A 19538-nucleotide genomic window follows, 5' to 3' on the forward strand; every position below is an offset into this window, starting at 1 on the left:
AACATTTAAAAACTGGAGCAATTCTTTTGTTTTCTCTAGATTTCAGTTTACCATGTGAATGAAAATTATTCACATTCTTCAGTGTAACTGTAAGAACTATTTTGTGTGTTAAAATCAGTAACCTAGCACACTAGGGATTTTATGGTCTGAGTCATCCTACACCCTGTTTTAAATTACCTCAAAGATGTTAACACATTTGTGACATGATGCCAAGAAAATGCACAAAAACATGCTTGCAAATAATGCTATCAGCAAATATGGAATAAACCTTTCATGACATGGTTACTGTCTTGGTCATGTAAATACCAATAAAGTTTAAAGAACATAACCAGTAAATAAACTATAAAAATGATATGAAACTTCAAGGAGAAAGTGTGTAAAATTACTAAAATAGTAAGAGTTGTAATAATAAATTAAAACACATAAGTTACCTTACTGAACACACCATTATTAATTTCTTGTATGCAGCCTGTATTCTGTGACACTTGAAATTAAATTGGAGTTTTCCTACTGATATTTAGTAGGAGCAGAAATGGGTTCTTGAAGACTTTTCTTCAGATTCAGCATCTCATAAGACATAGACCCAGATTCTTAGTTGTACTATTGGGCATTGCTGAGGCAGGGAAATCTCAGAGGCTCTGATCCAGAGGTCAATTTTCCATTGGCCCAGTACTTGGTACAGTTTTGAGCACTCAGTACTCTCTCAGCTATTTCCATTAAGAGCAGTTATGTCCATCAGAGATCATGACAACACAGCAGTATCCTGCTATGTCTCTAAACTTGGTGCTTGAAGATGGGTTGCGTAGGATGTGGCTATTCCAGTTCTACATCAAATTGGAACTCCCCAATATTGGAGCAATTCTCAGCTGGGAAAATACAAAGGCATTATGGCCCCATTGCTCCAGTGGACTGCTTCAAGGGCTTGCAAGCATGGGGGAAGAGTCTGGCTGATATGCTCTTTTCTCAATTTGAGCATATGAATTCCCTTAACAGTAACTGAAATCAGAGACTTGCAATACAATGCACACATTCTCTTGTGGTTGCAGCAACATCTAAGTAAAGAGGGGCTGAATTAAAGGCATTATGGCAACTTAGGTACGCCCTCTCACTTGCTTTTGATTCATGCTACAACTTAAATGCATTTTGTGTGTTTAATTATACTGTACCATGGTCAACCATATCATCAATATTGTCTGCTACAACAAGTTAATAGAATTTTTGCCAAGGCTGGTAAATGTCATGATTTTGCAAAGCTGCAACTAAGGAATAATAATCAAAAATAATTATTTTTCAACACTAACATTTTTTGCTCAGAAGTAGGTTGAAGAGAACAAGAGGTGCTAAATTTAGATCTTTATGTAATATGTTGAAAGTGTTGTTTGTAAATAACTCATTGTGACTAATGAAATAAGGCCTGTTACGTGTGTCGTTCAAAAGAATTAAGAAGTCAGCAGACCCAATTAACAAAGTTTATTAACAATCACAAGGTTTGATGTAATATACATAGGCAAATCTAAGCTGCCCCGCTTTCCAAGATAACCCCTTCCATACTTATTCCAACAGTTTTCACAAACTAAATTCATACTGTATGTCAGGTGCAAGTGGAAACTTGAAGCCTCATCCACAAAACACTGAAGTCAATGGAAAGATTTCCATTGACTTCTATGTCCTTTGGATTCTTTTATATTAGAAAGTAGAATAAAAGACTCACTGATCATGTCTGAATCTAATCCACATACCTTTCAAATGTATTTTAAAACAATATGGCCTTTTCTTTTATTTTAGGCTACAGACCCAGATGCTGCAGTAAATGGCCAAGTACATTACAGCTTGGTAAACTTCAACAACATTTTCCGCATCACATCAAATGGTAGCATTTACACAGCAGTTAAACTGAACAGAGAAACAAGGGACTATTATGAACTTACTGTTGAAGCAACAGATGGAGCTGTGGACCCCCGACGTTCAACATTAACTCTGGCAATCAGAGTTCTGGATATTGATGACAACAGCCCTATGTTCACTAATGCCTCCTACACTGTCTGTGTTCCAGAAACTCTACCACCTGGCACAGTCTTCCTGCGAATAGAGGTAAGGCACTCTGGAGCAAAGAAAATGTTTTGTTAATATTATTTTGTGAGGCTGTTCTCATCTAACTGGTTGCCATTAAAACCAAAATAAGAGATTAAAAATGTGGGGGGAGACGTGATACCCAAACCTCCTTAAAGCCTTTTTCTCTTTGTGAAAATGTGATATTTGGCATAGGACAGGCAAGTGAAAAATATTAGAAGCATAGAGCTCACATTTCTACTAATTAATAGAAGCAATGATGGAAAATAAAAACATAAGTAGAGTACTGTTGAAATACTTTACAATGTGAGATTTTTTTAAAATGTCAACTACATTTCTAAAATACATTTGCATTCTCCAGTGAGGCTCTACTATATTGATATTGCCAGTTTACTTTAGCCCCGAAGAGCTCAAATGTCCTTCAAATTTTTTATCCAAATCTCTTAATTAGGCAAGTAGAACATATCTTAATAGCAGCATCTGTTGACTCTCAGAGTTGGTTTTGAAAAAACGTTGGTTTCCTCAAGCCCACTGGAAATATATTTTGTTAAAATTAACAATTAAAATTATGAACAAATATGAATTGCACCAAAGAAAGCAAATGTTCTTACTAATATCAGATAAATCAAATATATGTCCTGTAAAAATTGCGAACTGGTGTTTTCCTTGTGATGCTGCAGTTTTAGTTTTAAAGTAAATTCTCTTTTGCTGTAGGCAAAGGATGTTGACCTTGGTTCAAATGTTACCTATCGGATACGAACCCAGGAAGCACTGCCGTTTTTTTCATTGAACAAGTTTACAGGAGAATTATCACTTTTAAAATCCTTGGATTATGAGTCATTCTCTGGCACTGAGGCAACTTTCACCTTTCTAGTGGAAGCCTTTGATAGTGGAGGAACTATGCCTCCAGGACTTGCTACTGTCACTGTGAGAGTAAAGGTAAGAGTAAAACTTTGCAGTTGATAACATCATTTTCTCTGTTATACAATACCTCAGTAACTTTTAGAGGTCTTCCAACAGGATGCAGGAGCACAACAGTAATATCGTTGTTTTCTTTGTAGTTTGTCCTAACCCTCACTTTCAATTTATGTAGAGCTGTTGCCTTTTTATAGCAGTAACTTGTTCTCATTTAAAATGTACAGTGTATCACTATTGTAATTGCTTTGCAATTGCATACAGTTATGTGCTTGCTCATAGATTTATTACTTACAGGAATAGATCTGAGAATACTTCATAAATGAGTAAACATTTAATTCTTTATCATCCCCAAAAGGCTGGAATAAATACTTAATGGAATGGTTTGAAAAAGTGACACCATCACATTTCAATTTAAGGTCATATACATTGTAATTTCATTAACCATTCTTATGCATTAAGTGCTGATGCTGCACACTACTTATATTTCAATTTCTGCTGCATGAAGGCACAGCCTTACAAAAGAAAATAGCTTATTTTGTGCTTCTTTTACAATATTTAGTCCTTATTCTGCCAGTGACTTGCTGGCTGTGTGAACTTGAGCATTTAACTTTACCTCATCTCTCGGTGTCTTTCTTTTCCCATTTGTCAAATGGCAAAAATGATCTTCCTATTTGTAAAGTGCTTAAAGATCCACTGATGAAGTATTATAGGAGAGCTTCTTAATAAGAGCTGCTATTTATTTTGTTACTAGTCATGATTTGTCTGATGCAAGGGCAGTGGGGACCCGGGTGAGAGCAGGGGCAAATCTGAGACTAACAGTGGAGGCGTTTGTAGTCAGGTTTCAGGCTCTGGGTCAGGAGGCAAAGTCCAGCTTAAGCCAAGGTTGAAGCCAGGAGTTCAGGAGCAGGGAAAAGAAATGGACATGGCAGCTACAGAAGATCCACGCTGTTGCATGGCTACTTCTTGGAATGCCTCTTACATTTGTATAGGGTGTGAAGGCGATCAGGAGCCACAAGGTTGCTGCCTGTCAGCCCCTTTGAGGTCGGACTTACCATGGTGTGTGTCCACATGGTTCACAAACTAGTCACAGCTGTTGCTGGGTGACAGTATGGAACTGTCAGCAGCCTGGCAGTTCTGCAGGACTGGGTTCTAGATTTGTGGGGTCTTACATTTTCTGAGAAGGCATTTTGGATTCTTTTATCAAGTGTCTGCTTCCTTGAGTTTTCATGACTGTGAATGAGCTGATTTTTGTGACAAAAGTGCCTTCTTCCTTCATTTTGTGTCATTTGGGTAGGAAGGTATGCAGGTAGGTCATCAGTGTTTTAGTTCAGGAATGGAAGTTTGCAGGTGAGAACCACATTGCAGAGTCATAAACTTTCAAGTCTGGAGATGTGAGTTCAGATTTGTCCTCCGTTGTCTGACTTGTCCTCATCCGTCCCTTCACGAATGCAAGTCGATGCCACACCATTCTGTTTTGTTGCAAGCACGTTCTTTCCATTTCTGGCCAGAGTTTTGTCATGAGATCAGTCTACCTCATTTTCGGCCTGCCCGGTGGTCGCTTGTGGTCTCTGGGTATCCAGTCACTGATGTGGGTTGTCCACCTATTGCAGTGGTGGGCAACCTGCAGCCTATCAGGGTAATCCACTGGTGGGCCGCTAGACACTTTGTTTACATTTGCATATGCAGTTCGCCGTTCCCGGCCAATGGGAGCTGTGGGAAGTGGTGCAGGCCAAAGGGACATGCTGGTCGCCATTTCCTGCAGCTCCCATTAGCCAGGAACGGCAAACCGCGGCCACTGGAAGCCGTGGGCAGTCGTGCAAATGTAAACAAACTGTCTGGCGGCCCACCAGCGGGTTACCCTGCCGGACTGCAGGTTGCCCACCACTGACCTATTCTCTTGCCTGCGAACTACGTGACCCACCCATCTCCACTTTGCATCATACTTCACCTGCAGTACATCGCTCACCTCTTTATGCCATCTGATCTCCTCACTTGTTATGTGACACAGAGCGATATCTTACACATTTGCCTTTCCGTTGCTCTCTGGATGACTTTCTGGGTGCCAGAGAGTTCAGATTTAATTGTGGCCTTATATGAAATCTGTATGTTGGTTTTAACCTACTGTTTGGTTGATATTTATCCACACTGCAAATTGCTATGTGGGTTTGAATAATTTAACTTGATTGTCAGTTTATCTTCTGTTCTACTCAGAGCAAAGAAATGAGCATCATGCACCTTCCCTGGCCAGCCCACAGTGATCTCAGTGAAGCACCTCTGGTGATCCACAGTCCTGCTTGTATAACCATAGAAAAGTAGCCTGTTCCGTTGATGTACTCTGTGGTAAGGTGGGCTGGTGCCAAACCAGGGATATGTGTGTGCTGTCTATCGCCCCACCAGTTTCCTGCATAGCTGCACTTCCATCCAGCGTGTCCTGCATACTTCCATAGCTGCACTTCCATCCACTGTGTCCTGCCTGCTGCTCTCCTGGGGGAATTCTGCACCACTGCACATGTGCAGAATTTATGTCCCCGCAGTTCTCTTTGTTTCCCTGTAGAAAAATGACTTTCTGATGGGGAAGCAAAGGGAAGTCACAAGGGGAGTCATGCAACCCTTCCCAGAAGTATATTTTGTTTGTCCAGGGCAGCAAACAGAGAGGTAAATCACTCTGGGGCAGGGGGCAGGACTGCGGAAGACCCAGCTGGTGGCTCCTACCCTGTGCCGGGCTCAGCTGCTAGTCCGGGCTGGGCTAAGGAGAACAGGATTTCCTTTTCCCCTGCATGGCATCTGGGGCCGGGTCAGACCCACCCCCAGATTTCTCCCCTGGCTTCAGGAAGCTCTGCAAATACCCCCGCACACACACTTCCTGTGCCCATCGCTCCTCAGCTGCACGGGGAAGGATCGATGTACAGGGAGCTGCTCCCCACATCTGCCCAAACCCCATGCATTCAGACCCCCTCATACCCAGACCCTCCTGCCAAGCCTCAACCCCCCGCACTCGGAATCTCTCCGATGAGCCCCAGCACCTGGACTGCCCCGATGAACCACCCACACCCAGATCTTCACCCACCCAGCCCCAACCAGTTGCACCTGGATCCCCACCCCACTGAGCCCCACTCCCCCAGTATTTGGACCCACCATTGAGTCCCCCACACCCAGACCCCCACTGCCAAGCTCTATCCCCCATGCTGAGATCCAACCACCTCACCTGGACTCCCTGCAGAGTCCCATTACTATGGCACTGAGAACCCTCCAACAAGCCCCTCTGCACCCAGATCTCCACTGAGCCACCTTCACCCAACTTGCCCCACACAGAACCCTCTCAACCCACGCTTTGATCCTCCCTTGCTGAGCCTACCTGGTGTAGCTGGCATGGAGGGGCAGGGCTCTGGGTTGTTTCTGGGGCAGGCCCCATCCTTGCACTATATCAGGGTTGGGTGCAGCCTCACCGCTGAGTCCATATCCTGAGCGGGGGGCTGCACAGTGATCTCCCACCTCGGAACAGCCAGTGGCCTGTGCTCCCCAATGCCATGCTGGAGCCTCCACATTTATTTGACAAATACAATTTGCAGAATTTTAAAATATTGTGCGCAGAATTTTAATTTTTTGGCACAGAATTTTTAGGCGCAAAATGCCCTCAAGAGTAATACTGCCAAGAGTAACAGTGATGTGTGGTAGGAGACAATTAATGACGCTTCATGTTTGCCTGATAACAGCTCCTAGTATGGATTTTCCAGCTCCAAAATGATTTCCCATTGACCAGTAGCAATCTGGCATTCCAGAATGTGATCACCACTTGTTTTTCCACTGTCAATGCAGTTCTCATTAGGATGTCCCTGAGCTGGAGGGCTGGTGTGAACTCAGCACACAGATCCAGAAATGTGGCCTTGCACATCCACATGCAAGCAGTCAAATGCTGCTTGAGAACTTATTAGAGTTTAATTAAAGGATATTTATTTTCTGTATTTGGCATCTGATGTTGACAATATGAGTTTAAATGGTTATAAAGCTTTAATTTTTTGAAGCTCAATGGCTGCTGCCATTAAATAATTGTTTGACTCCTCCCCCCATAATTTTGCACAACTAGGAAAATTTAAATAGTTTAAAAAAATGCTTAAAAATAAATCTGTTGTTCAATTAAATTATTTTGAAAGATAAAGGGGAAAAAAAAGACTGCTAAGCCTAACTATACTGTCCTGCCTACAAGGTAGTGAGCCCCTTTTGCACCTACTGTTTGACTTAATTAGGAGTTGATGGTTTTCACCCCTTCTCCGGAGTCATTTCAGTATCTTGTGCTAATGGAGCTATGGTTTCTAAGTTTCTGAAGTAACAATTTATTGAAACACATTTTTTATTTTTTGTTCTTTCTCATACTTCCAAAGGATAATTTTCTTCCCAGAGCCTAATGATTCTGTTAAATATTTGTATAAATAACACTTCTAGGCATAGGTTTGGGGTGTCCAAAACAACAGAAGATCTGGTATAAATAACAAGTTTTAGCTAGCTGCAATTCACAGATTTTAATGCTTTATATCTGTGCAGGGGGGAAATTGCGTAGAGTTACTGAAGAATTATTGTAATGTGTGTTGGTTTGGGTGGTGTACAAAGCCCCATGATTCAGACCAATTTAAAGAAAAAATTGCAAAACATTTTGCACTGTTGGATATTTTGTCTCGTCTCCATATTTCCACTATGTCTACCGATTTATTTCTTCTTGCATGTTTATTTTCTTTTCACAAATATAATTGGCATAGTAGCAATGGAAACTATAAAGTTATAATCAAAATCGTTGTGTTTGCTACATTGTACACATGCAAGTGTTATTCTAAGTGGCCTTTTTTTCCAATTACTTACAGGAATTACTCCTCTGCTTACATATTTACATTAAACATAAGTTTAAATGGTCCTGATTTTCCTCTCATTAAAGAGGTATAAAGTGGCTCCATTGAAATCCTTGGAATTACACTTGTGCAAAACAAGTGTGAATGAAAGTAGAAACCATTTCAATTACTTTAGCAACACATTTATATTAACATAAAATATATGGATCACTGAACATCAAACATAGTTGAAAAACTGGAACATTTAGCTCCAATAGAAATCCCTATTATGCACAACCTCTCCAAAGTCAATGTGAAATTAAGCAATTCTTGCTGTTTAAAGACAAATTCCAAAGTCTCAGTTCTACTTATTAGTTTGGGGCACCATCATGATAGCAGTGGTATTTTACAAAGGTCCTGAATCCCACTGAACTAAAGTTATTCACCCTATATAGTTTCCTGCCTCACCACATAAATCCTCTAACCCCAAGCCGTGCAGATGAATTAACATAGCTAATATGTAAACATAAAACTGATTTTCAGACACCTCTTTAACAGCTAGACATGATTTTCAACTAAGGGCCAGATTCACCATTGCATTACTCCAGTTTTATACTGAAGTAACTCCATTTTCTTCAGTTAAATTACATCACTGTAGAACTGGAATAATACAATCATGAAACATGCCCAAAGATTTTAGAGAAGAATTTAAATGATCCTTGGAAGCTTTGCTACAAGTTCTGAATTGTACTGCAGGATGATTGATGTCATTCCTGAACCTAAAATGGGAACATCTTAAAGATGTGTATCCTAAAGAGATACACTACCACTAAACAGCTAATTTCAGTAAAGGAATTTCGATAGGTATTACACTTATACTTCGTATTGAGGTATAAGGAAAAACTATAAGCCAGAGAGTGCTTGTGATGTTTCTGACTTCACCAGAAACAGGAAGTAGGGGGAATTTCATAAATACCATGCACAGTTATGGTGCTATATAAACATTTAATAATAAAAATATAGCCCTGAGGAAGTTCAGGTATCTGACAGGCACACATCAGTGCAATGCCAGAATTTCAAATTATCAGACCTAAACGAGAAGACCTATGTCTTCTACTGTAAATCAAATTTATATGCAAGTGTACTGAAAATGAATTAACAATTATTTAACAGTGCCAGCTGTTTTATCATGCAGACTTCAGTGTATAGTCCGAGTGGCTTTGCTTATTCAAATCAAACTGTGCTTTTTTAGAAAAGTGCCTGCAAAGTCGCAACCACTTACCAAAGTATAAAGCGAGTCTTTCCCAGAGAGTCTCATTATAGAAAGCATGAAATGATTATTCCATTTTATGATTCCGACCATTTCCTACAGTACTGTACGTACAAGCAGAGATTTTAGGTGAAGTTCTGACCCTGCTGAAGTCCATGGAAGTTTTGGCATTGACTCAGTGGGGAGAGGATTCCACATGTTGTATATACAATGGTGACGCGTGGGGACAACTGCTGCAGGGGAGAGATTGACCCCTTGGAAAGAGCAGCAACTTTACTGCTACCTCCTTTCCCTGGGGTTTCATCAGGAAAAGGCAGCTTTGAATTCCAGCTTAGGTTCCATATAAGACCTATCAGTGACAGTTAGCTGGAAGATATGTAAAATAGTGCATCTCCCACCCAGCTCTGACTATTTTGGGGGGAATGATGGTTGGCTACACGCCTCTGGTGGCATGAGAGTTATGGGCTGCTAATGCTATTGGGCCCCTGCTTCAGACACACATACAGTTTTGCTGGCACATAGGAAACAAGGGCAGTAAATGCATACTTCTTCTGGTGCTAATGGGAAACTAAACTTAATGTGCAAACATTGGGTGGCACTTTCTGCCTTTGGCATTCACTCCCTTCCTTGGTCCCTAATAGAAAGTGTTTGGTCATTGAGTCCTTTTTTCCGGCTCTCTGGCTTGTGAAGAGTTGGAGGCTTGTGAAGTTGGATAATGTGGGGGGTGAGCAGGGACTCTGATGAGTTTGAAATTCTTGGGGAGTTTAGGGGATTTTATATTTTTGCTAAGGTTGATACTGTGTTCTTGAAGCAGTGAGAGGAGTCTGTTTATTGTGAATGGTGGTGCATCAAGCATACCCAGAGCTTTAGATGGACACTCTTAGTTTTTGTATAAATTGAAATAAATAAATATCATAGCAGATTTTTCCTTAAAGGCTTCTATAAATGCACTTGGCTTCTGTGTACTTGACTACTGACTATTCAGCTACTGTACTATTGCATAATATTGAGAAAATCATTTTTAAAGACAAGCATCAGTAAGCAGTGCAAGCAATACTGATAACTCATTTCATATACTAAAGGTAGTATAAATTGTTCTGCCAGCATATATATTGGTTTCAAATACAGAAATTGATTGCTAAAATGAAAACAGGAATTACAAAGGAAATAAAACATTAGAAACTCCCTCTAAATAATTCTTAACTCGCTCATATGATTTGTGGCCAAATTCTGCTCTGTTACACTTGTCTAACCTCTTTGTGGTCAGTGGAAAGGCTGGATATAACTCAGATTAGAATGTGGTCCTCTGCAGTACTATGTAATTTATACTTTATTGCTGCAGTAAGCCACTCCACAGAACTGTGAAGCGACTGGTGGTTTAGGCTAGTAATACTTCTCATATAGCTAAAAGGTTAAAGTGAGCTTGTTTGAAAGCTGAAAATCCTGGTTATTGTGTCAGTAGCAGGGACTTCTCCAGATGTTAACAGTAGTCCGTTTGGAAATGTTTGTGATGGAAATATTGGTACTCTTCATGGCCCGGCACAATGTGGTAGTGTTCACCTCTTTTTAGTCTTGGAAAATTGTGCTTGCTAAATGAAGGAAAATATACAGTTGTTAAGCTTATAAGAAGCACACGGGATCTTTTTCAGGGAAGAAGGCAATATGCTGCATTTATTGAAAATACAGCAGTTAGCGTATGCTTTTCAGTTACACACACACACACACACACACACACACAGTACTGCCAGTTGATGTTTATCCTTACCAGTCCAGAGTCTGGATCAATCTAGTGGCCAGCCAGATTGGTCACAGAGGGGAGTCAGGCTTTGTCGGTCACAATCCGATGCTCCTGGAATTGTGGCAAGATGAACCCAAAGTCTCCTGGCCAAGCACCCTGTTCTTATAGTCTTTTTTTCTCTATGGATTGTTGTGTCAGTTTGTGACCAGTTACTCCTTAACTGGTGTTATCTTTTGATGTTAACATTCCAAAACACCTCACAGAGGGTCATCCTGTCCTGGTGTTGATTTAATCAATTGTCTTGTCTTTAGGGGTGCCAGCCTCCACCTCAGGGTCGTCAATCTGCCCTTCCTCACTTATGGATGCGCGTTGATGGTTCTCTGGTGTCGTTAAGTTTCTTCACTCCTCCTTCCTTGACCATCTGACTTTAGCAATGGCCTTCACACCTTCTCTTTTCCTGATGCATGCATTCCTCATTCACATAAACAGTCTTTTACAGAGACCTTCAAAGGTATATAGCAGTGTTTATGTTGAGCAAAAAAGGCATTGTAAATTAAATCTTACTAAATCTTGTAATCAAAACATTTCACATTGTGGCCCGGGCCTTCAACATTCCTCTAATCTCCTTAACATAGACACAATACAAGATCCTGTCTCTTACTTACTAAACCTTAAAACAAAGAAATATATACATATAGGAAACCCTAGTAGACATTATAACTTATCCTAAAACAAAAGGGTGACCATAATCAGTCATAAGGATTGTTCTGGTCTGTCCCTGCCTTAATATCAGTACAGACACTGACAGTCTGTCAGATGCGTTTCTACCAGGGCCCCAGAGGGTCATTCCTTTCTACTATTCAAAAAGGGTGGCTGGCAGGATGATCAAATCATACATTAATTCTAAAAGTACAAATATAAAATCCTGCTCCTACACAGTTGCCAACAAAAGTTTATAGATATTTGGAAATGAAAATATGCCATTGTATCTTCTTATTGCTGTGTACCATGACATGCTAGATACTTACATGACAGAAAAAAGTAATAAGGTTATCCCATCATTGAGAGCCAAATCAAAATAATATCTTGGTTTTAATTAGGCATTTCTCAGTGCCTTACCTTGCCAATTTTTTTCAAACTTTCCCTTTATTTTTTAGTAGTTTGTTTAACACAGTACTGTCATGTACTGTATTTTCTTTCCCCCACCCCATCTGCTGCTGTCTGATTGCTTACTTCGGGTTCCAAATGAAATGTGTGGTTGACTAGTCATTTCATAATTCTGGTATTTGTAATTCTGAGGTTCTAACGTAATTAAATGTTGCATTGCGTGGGCTTAATTGTGGGTTTGCCAGAAGCTCTCAGTAATGGTCAGCACATAGTTGCTCTGCCTCAACAGAAGAGCAAGGATGAGATTGTGAGTCACAGTCTCATCCCTGGCTCCCGCATTGCCCAAGAGGGAAGAAATTTGGGTCAGCCCTAAACCTTATGCAGCTTCTTCATCCTCACAAGCTCCACCCACTACCCACCAGAAAGCATAGTAGGGGAAGTAGCAAGTGCCCAAATGCTGTTCTCCCCACCCTGCGCTGTGACCTACAATAAAAGTAGGCCATGGAGGAGAGAAAGAGGTCACCCTAGATTCCCCTTATTCCCCCCTGGAAGCACATGTATAATTATGCCCTAAAAAGGGTGGTCATCTTTATTATTTGTGATGACTCATTAAATGGTCAAATAAGGTCCTATGACAGAAATTGACATTCCATATGGTTTCTACCCACTTAAGCACATTTTAATGGAAACTGCTCATTTAAGTATTCCCTTTTTAAGTATATTCATTTTTGAGCAGGCAGTTAGGGAGACATGGAGAGTGAATCTTATATTCTCAACTAAAGGGATTCCCATTGTGTTTTATTTAGCAACAGCTGATTGGGGTCAAAAATATTCTGTATAATAAAGTGTTAAGGCACATCATCCTTTGGTTTGAGGATGTCAGGAAATATTAATTTTACAAAATCTCAAAAGCATAATAAAAAAACAAAGCCCTCTTTCTATAGAAGAAGGTTCCTGAGGAGCATTACTGGAGATGTGTCAAACTGGCATTTGGAAGTTAGGATAGACCTGAACAGTAGTGGGTTATCAGACAATTGCATGCGACAGAGATGGCAAGCCACCAGCTCTGTTGATGTGCAAATACCCTGAACTGAAAGATGTATAAAACAAAATCATTGCAGGAAATTAAATGCATGCAAGGTTTTTTTTAATTAAAAGTGTTTTTTAGACTTGAGAATTTGGCACATAAATGACTTTTTGGTGAAAGCAACTTTTCCTTCTGCCCATCTTTTGTGGCATTCTATATAGTTTGGGATTAATGGAAGGAGTTCACTAGCATTTGAATACACATTTTCCTGTTTATTTCATGCATGATAAGAAGATAGCAAGTAGCGAAAGAAGTTGTAAATCCCTATCAAGGTTCCTTCCCCACTCTGAACTCTAGGGTACAGATGTGGGGACCTGCATGAAAGACCCCCTAAGCTTATTCTTACCAGCTTAGGTTAAAAACTTCCCCAAGGTACAAACTTTTCCTTGTCCTTGAACAGTATGCTGCCACCACCAAGCATTTTAAACAAAGAACAGGGAAAGAGCCCACTTGGAGATGTCTCCCCCAAAATATCCCCCCAAGCCCTATACCCCCTTTCCTGGGGATGGCTTGATAAGAATCCTCACCAATTTGTACAGGTGAACACAGACCCAAACCCTTGGATCTTAAGAACAATGAAAAAGCAATCAGGTTCTTAAAAGAAGAATTTTAATTAAAGAAAAGGTAAAAGAATCACCTCTGTAAAATCAGGATGGTAAATACTTTACAGGATAATCAGATTCAAAACATAGAGAATCCCTCTAGGCAAAACCTTAAGTTACAAAAAGATACAAAAACAGGAATTTACATTCCATCCAGCACAGCTTATTTTACCAGCCATTAAACAAAAGGAAATCTAATGCATTTCTAGCTAGATTACTTACTAACTTAACAGGAGTTGTAATTCCTGATCTGTTCCCGGCAAAAGCATCACACAGACAGACAAAGCCTTTGTCCCGCTCCCCTCCAGATTTGAAAGTATCTTGTCCCCTTATTGGTCATTTTGGGTCAGGTGCCAGCGAGGTTATCTTAGCTTCTTAACTCTTTACAGGTGAAAGGGTTTTGCCTCTGGCCAGTAAGGATTTTATAGCCACTGTATACAGAATTGTGGTTACCCTTCCCTTTAGTTTTATGACAATCCCTAATGCACATTTACTAGCTCAGTTGTTGTTCAGTCTTGTTGTTTTATAGTGAGGCCCCAATGATTTCCCATTTGATATAGTTGACCGGAAACTTTTATAGCAACAGATAATGTCCTAGTACACTGTCCTAAAGTGGTAGGGAAAAACTCTAGAAATATGTTTACAAGCTCTTTTTTAAAATTTTGATCTCATCCTTTAAAAACCATGAGTGTATAATATTTCCAAAGCCATTCCTACTTAGTTTAACAAACAATATTGCCAGCAGATCAGACCCAGAAGAGTAAAGCACAACTTCGTAGCCTTTTAATTACATTGGGACAGGTACTTTTTCTTTGCAATAAAAAGGAGATCCTGGCAGAACTGCATTTGATATAGACTTCCCAGCTAGACAGCTCTGAAAATGTCAACCATAGCAAAAGACTTCTCAACAGAGCAATTCATTTAACAGTCTAGCTAAATCAATAGAACCCTTAATGATTATGTTGTATTTTATTTACAGGAATTCCTCCCTTTTGAATTATTTATTAGATTTATTGATACCAGATTTAACTGCCTTTTATTGCAGCTACTTTCAAAAATAATCAGTGCTTTTTGGTAATAAGTCAGATAATACAAAGCCTGAAATTGAAATACTGTGGTGACAGTCATGGTATAAAAATTAAGATTTATAAACTTTCTTTTAAAATAATGGGTAATCATGTTTCAATAAGCTAAAAAAATTGTGATTACTGGAAATGGTGTTTGCTTTTGTGTAGTGTTGGGGAGGGAAGGCTAATACTGGTTTTTATCACATAGCACCTTTAATCTGACTTCACAGGAGTATCTTCTGGATTGAGGGGCAAATGCCAAATGGTTTTGGTGCGTGCAAGTCGAATAGCATAGTTGTACTTGTTGGTTAAAATAGCACTTTTACAAAGGAGCTTTATGTTATTACTGAAGTGTCATCTTGAGTCACTGTTGTTTGTATTAAATCCTTAAAAATTAATAAATGTTGTAGCAAAACATGCTAGATCAAATTCTCTTTGGTTAGCAACAGTTAGAACACAAAAGAGTTCAGGGTATTTTACATCTTAGTAATAAAGAAAAAGCATGTTTACAGTCATGAACTATATCACTGGTTTGCTGGGGTAGGGAGGAAAAAGGGAATATATATCTATGGTCAGACTTCATTCCCCACTATGACTGCTTTGCATCCATCTAGTAATGGAAAGCAGCTGTAATGCTGGCTTAACTCGAAGACCAAGGACACCCCCTTTATCATCCCTTACTTCTCCCAAGATGCCATGGGGCTGGCATGCTCCCTCCCAATCACTAGCACAGGGGGTATAGCTATAAGAGGGAAGAGAGGGATGGCTTTTTGTTCTACCTTAAGCCTTGGCTCTCTAGTTATTGAAACAGCCCCTTAGGATGCCAGGAATAAATTGGGGAAACTCTGGGGCTGCTCTAATTTATGACAGGGACTAATCCAATCCCCAGTTGCTACAGGATCCAGAAGCTGCAAAGATGGCTGGCCTCATAACTATCTTTAACCCGCACCTCACTCTGTTGTGCTGAGGACAATTTAGATGCAGCTCAAGATGGAGATCTAATACTTTGAATTCTAATTATTTACTTCCCCCAGTTTGAGGGAGGGGAAAGAGGAGGTTATTCTACCTATCTAAATATTATCCATTTATATTGCTGAAGTTATGTTGGAGGCAGACATAAAGGGTGTCTTGGCATCACCCTTGTTAAAATATTCATTAATATCTCTGGAAATACAGTTAGGTTTTCAGACTCATTTTCTTCTGGTATCCCCTAACTCAAATATTTCTATCCTGCACTAGTCTTTTTCTTCCCCTCAATTGACCACCAGATGTCTATGAGTACCTTATTGACCATTAGTGTATTTTACTTACCTTCTTCCATCTTTTTTTTTAAACTGATTTTTAGTTCTGGTGCTCTTTCTCTCCAGTGCTTCCGTTCTCCTCATCCCCACTCCAAGATGATTGTCCTGGTTTACTTACCATTGTGTTTAGCATTTTCTCTTTTCTTTCCAGCAATGTCAATATTAGTTTTTAGAGAGTGGTTTATAGAAAAGACTCCTTTAATCCTTGTAAACATGACTTTATGGCTTTAAGGGATTGATTGGGGGGGAGGGCTAACAGATCATGCTAGAGCTGAGATGACAGCTGGGTTAGCAATTGAGATGGCTTCAAGAAATCTGTGGATCAGTCCTCATTTTTGTTATGTGGAATAGTTCCAAGGGTAGCTACTATAAAGTATGCTAAATAAGAGTATATGAACTTTCTCCTGTACTGCACTCTGAGCATAATTTTTTACCCTTTGCCCAGGGAAACGATGAGAAATACATGTCCTTTCCTGCTCCTTTCATATTCTGCCTCATGCAAGCAATGTGAAACGAAACAAGAAACCAAACATAAAATGGAGCTATGATAAGGAGAAAACCTTGTTTCTTTATTATGCTTTGATTTTACTTTGGTTGTACAATATTTGTGAAGAATCCTATAACTTCCTTTGCCCACCTTATTCACACATAGCCATTAAATGGGTCAATATGAAAAAGCTTTGTAGAAGGATTATGCACCTTAGGAGTTTTTCTGGTGATAGACTCCCCCACAGCCACAGCTTAACTGCCTCAAGTTTACCTTCCTCAAATCTATGACAAGCCTCATTAACAAGCTACAGAATCAGTCACATACCTCAGTGACTCTCCCCAGGCACATGGCCTCATGTAGATTTGTTATGCAGCGTGCTAACCTTCACTTATGTTGTACGCAAGTCTGTCTGAAGTTGGTGTATGTACCAAATGGACACCATATCAAGTCAGTGCTAGTTCTCCTCAACGTCCTTCCCTTCGTAAATTGGTGGAATGATTCCAGTCATGTGTGCAAGGTTGGTTTGTTCTTCCCACCAAACTCCTTGTGACTGATGCATCCCTCATATGACTGGGGAGCTTATCTAAACCACCATCAAGTTCAGTGCTGATGGACCCACAGGAAAAGAGGTTGCATATAAGCCTACTAGAACTCAGGGCAGTTCATTGAGCCTGACCCATCTTCCTCCCAATGATTCAAGGACTTGCAATTCAAATTATGACAGACAACATGACAGCTATGTTTTATATAAACAAATGAGTAAGAGTTTGTTCATACCTCCTGTACTAGCAGGATATTTGGTTTAGGAATTGGTGTATCCACCAACAAGTCTCACCGGTAGGGACAAAAAGACATTCAGAGTGCATGCACAGCTGGCCAAAAGATTCTGATCTTGGGTGCATGCACACCATCAGTGGAATACATCTGGACAACACATCTTGAAGAACCACCATTATTTTAAGGTAAGTAATTTCATAAACAGCTCTTTCACCTCCTTCCCCACGGCCCCAGGTGAAGGGGCATGCTGGGGCAGTTGTGGGGTGTGTCTGGAGTATGCTTCATTCCAGCTATCCCTACCTGGCTTATGGTCCCTTGAAGCCATGATTCCTTGAGAGCTTCTGCATGCTCAGCCCTTTTGAAAATCAGGCCACTTCATTTATGTGCCTAAATCTGGAGTCAAGAGTGTAAGTTAAGCACCTAGTCTTTGAAGGTCTTGGCCCAGATTTGCAGTGTTAGAAATGAAGACTATGCTCAACTCCCATGTTTAAACAAAAATCAGAGGCAGACTGCATTAAACATATTGACATTTTTCACCAGAAATAATAATAATAATAAAAAAACAATGCTTTTTCTTTACAACATCATTGATGCTTTTTAGTGTTTATAAATGCAAAGGACAAATAGTATTAACTATACCAAGTTATAATATAGGGAGAGACTGAAGTTTTACGATACATCACTGTCAATACAGACAAAGAAACTGTGAAAATAATAAATTGCTGTAAAGAGTCAGTTTCTTCTGAAAAGGAACCTTATTAGAATAAGAAAAACAGTATTATCACTAAAGCTGCTTCTCTCTCTCCTTCACATGAAGAGTTTCTGGCTAGAACTTCTGCCAACTACTTCCTGCCTTGATTTGTGCCACAAATTTAAAGAAAAGTACACATACTCTCACACCCATTGTTCCACTTCTGGACCTTTCTTGAGTACACACTGTCAATTATGCTGAATGATAAGAAACACTACAGTGATTTTTATGTGGCTATCAATTATTTTTTATTTTAACCTAAACCCCAAACTGGAAGCCTGGTGTCTAATGTAAAATGAGCAGGCAGATTTGGCAATTGAAAAGTGTGGGGGAGAGGGATAACCCTTTTTCTTATCTGTCCATAAATCACCAAAATATCTTGCTGCCAAGTGGGAGAGGGCATTTTATTCAGTACAAACATGTGAGATTTACTAGGAAAAGTTCTTGTTTAAAGTTTGTCTTGGTGGAAAGGCAGTTTTAGGACAAAGTCCCTCTGCCTTACTATTGACTTTATATGCATATTTGTTTGGTACTGATTCAAATACCTTAGAAAAATAAATATATAAATATGGTTTCCTTTTCTTTTCCCATAGCAGTGGTTGTTCTGTATCATCCTTAAACAGGATTTCTCTTTCTGACATTTCTATTTTAAGTCTCTGATTTTCAGTCACTAAGGACACATAAGAACATACAGAAGATGACAAAAACTTTCAGAGAATGCTGAACTTGTCATGTATTATCTGAAAACAAAGAGATATTTTAAAGCAACATTGTTATTATGGTTGACAGATCCAGATATGATTTTCCAAACTAAAAAAAATCTTCTCTTACGTGTGTAGCTTACCTTAAATATTCCATAAATATACCCAAAAGATTATTAGGCCTCTGAAACAAAGCCCGTCTTCCAGTGAAAGGGTAGAATCCTTCCCTGTGCTGCAAAGGAGCAGTTGATGTGTTTGTGTGGAGCAGAACACAGTACAGGGAGTTTCTTTTCCTCCCTACTCTCTAACCAACACAAACAGCAGGGTAAAATCTATGCCTACCGCTCCACAGAGCACTAGGTAAAGAGGATGAGCTACCATGCCAGCCAGCATGCCATGTTTTAGAAGCCAGCTGGATATGTATTACTCAGGACCTATGCTGCTAGTTCTCTTTTAACCCTTAACATTTTACATTCAGATATACTTGTTCGCAGCATTCCGCACTGCCTGCAATCTCAAAGGTAGGAGGAAGGGGGTATTTTTCTGGACTAGAGTATTGGCTTTTTTAAGAGTACCCCATCCCTCTGGACCTGGGAGAAGGGGATGACTCACCTGAGCTGGTGCATGGGCTAGTGCTGCTCAGTTAAGCTGCTGACCTCCTGCTCATCCTCCCTCATCCAGAATCTCTGTTAACCACAAAAAAAAGTGATATATATTCAACTAACAATCAAATCTGTCACATAGGCAAGTTTTACGAGAAGTCTGGGGATTAACCTTTGCTCTCTGAGGGACTAAATATAACAATCACATAGCGTCACCAAAAAGAATGGTTAAAATCTGTA

The 19538-nt window shown here is 39.9% G+C and overlaps 1 protein-coding gene across 1 annotated transcript in view; it reads left to right on the forward strand.

Moving 5' to 3' along the window:
- The window catches only part of PCDH15 (protocadherin related 15), a 772236-nt gene that overhangs the window by 563274 nt on the left and 189424 nt on the right, over positions 1–19538 (forward strand). Inside the window, exons 19-20 of the mRNA XM_084633606.1 lie at positions 1786–2091; positions 2785–3009. Of these exons, the coding sequence (XP_084489732.1) occupies positions 1786–2091; positions 2785–3009 (531 nt within the window). The remainder of the gene's footprint in view (positions 1–1785; positions 2092–2784; positions 3010–19538) is intronic.

The sequence above is a fragment of the Lepidochelys olivacea genome (genome assembly GCF_965140295.1).
Source record: "Lepidochelys olivacea isolate rLepOli2 genome assembly, chromosome: 7".
NCBI lineage: Eukaryota > Metazoa > Chordata > Testudines > Cheloniidae > Lepidochelys > Lepidochelys olivacea.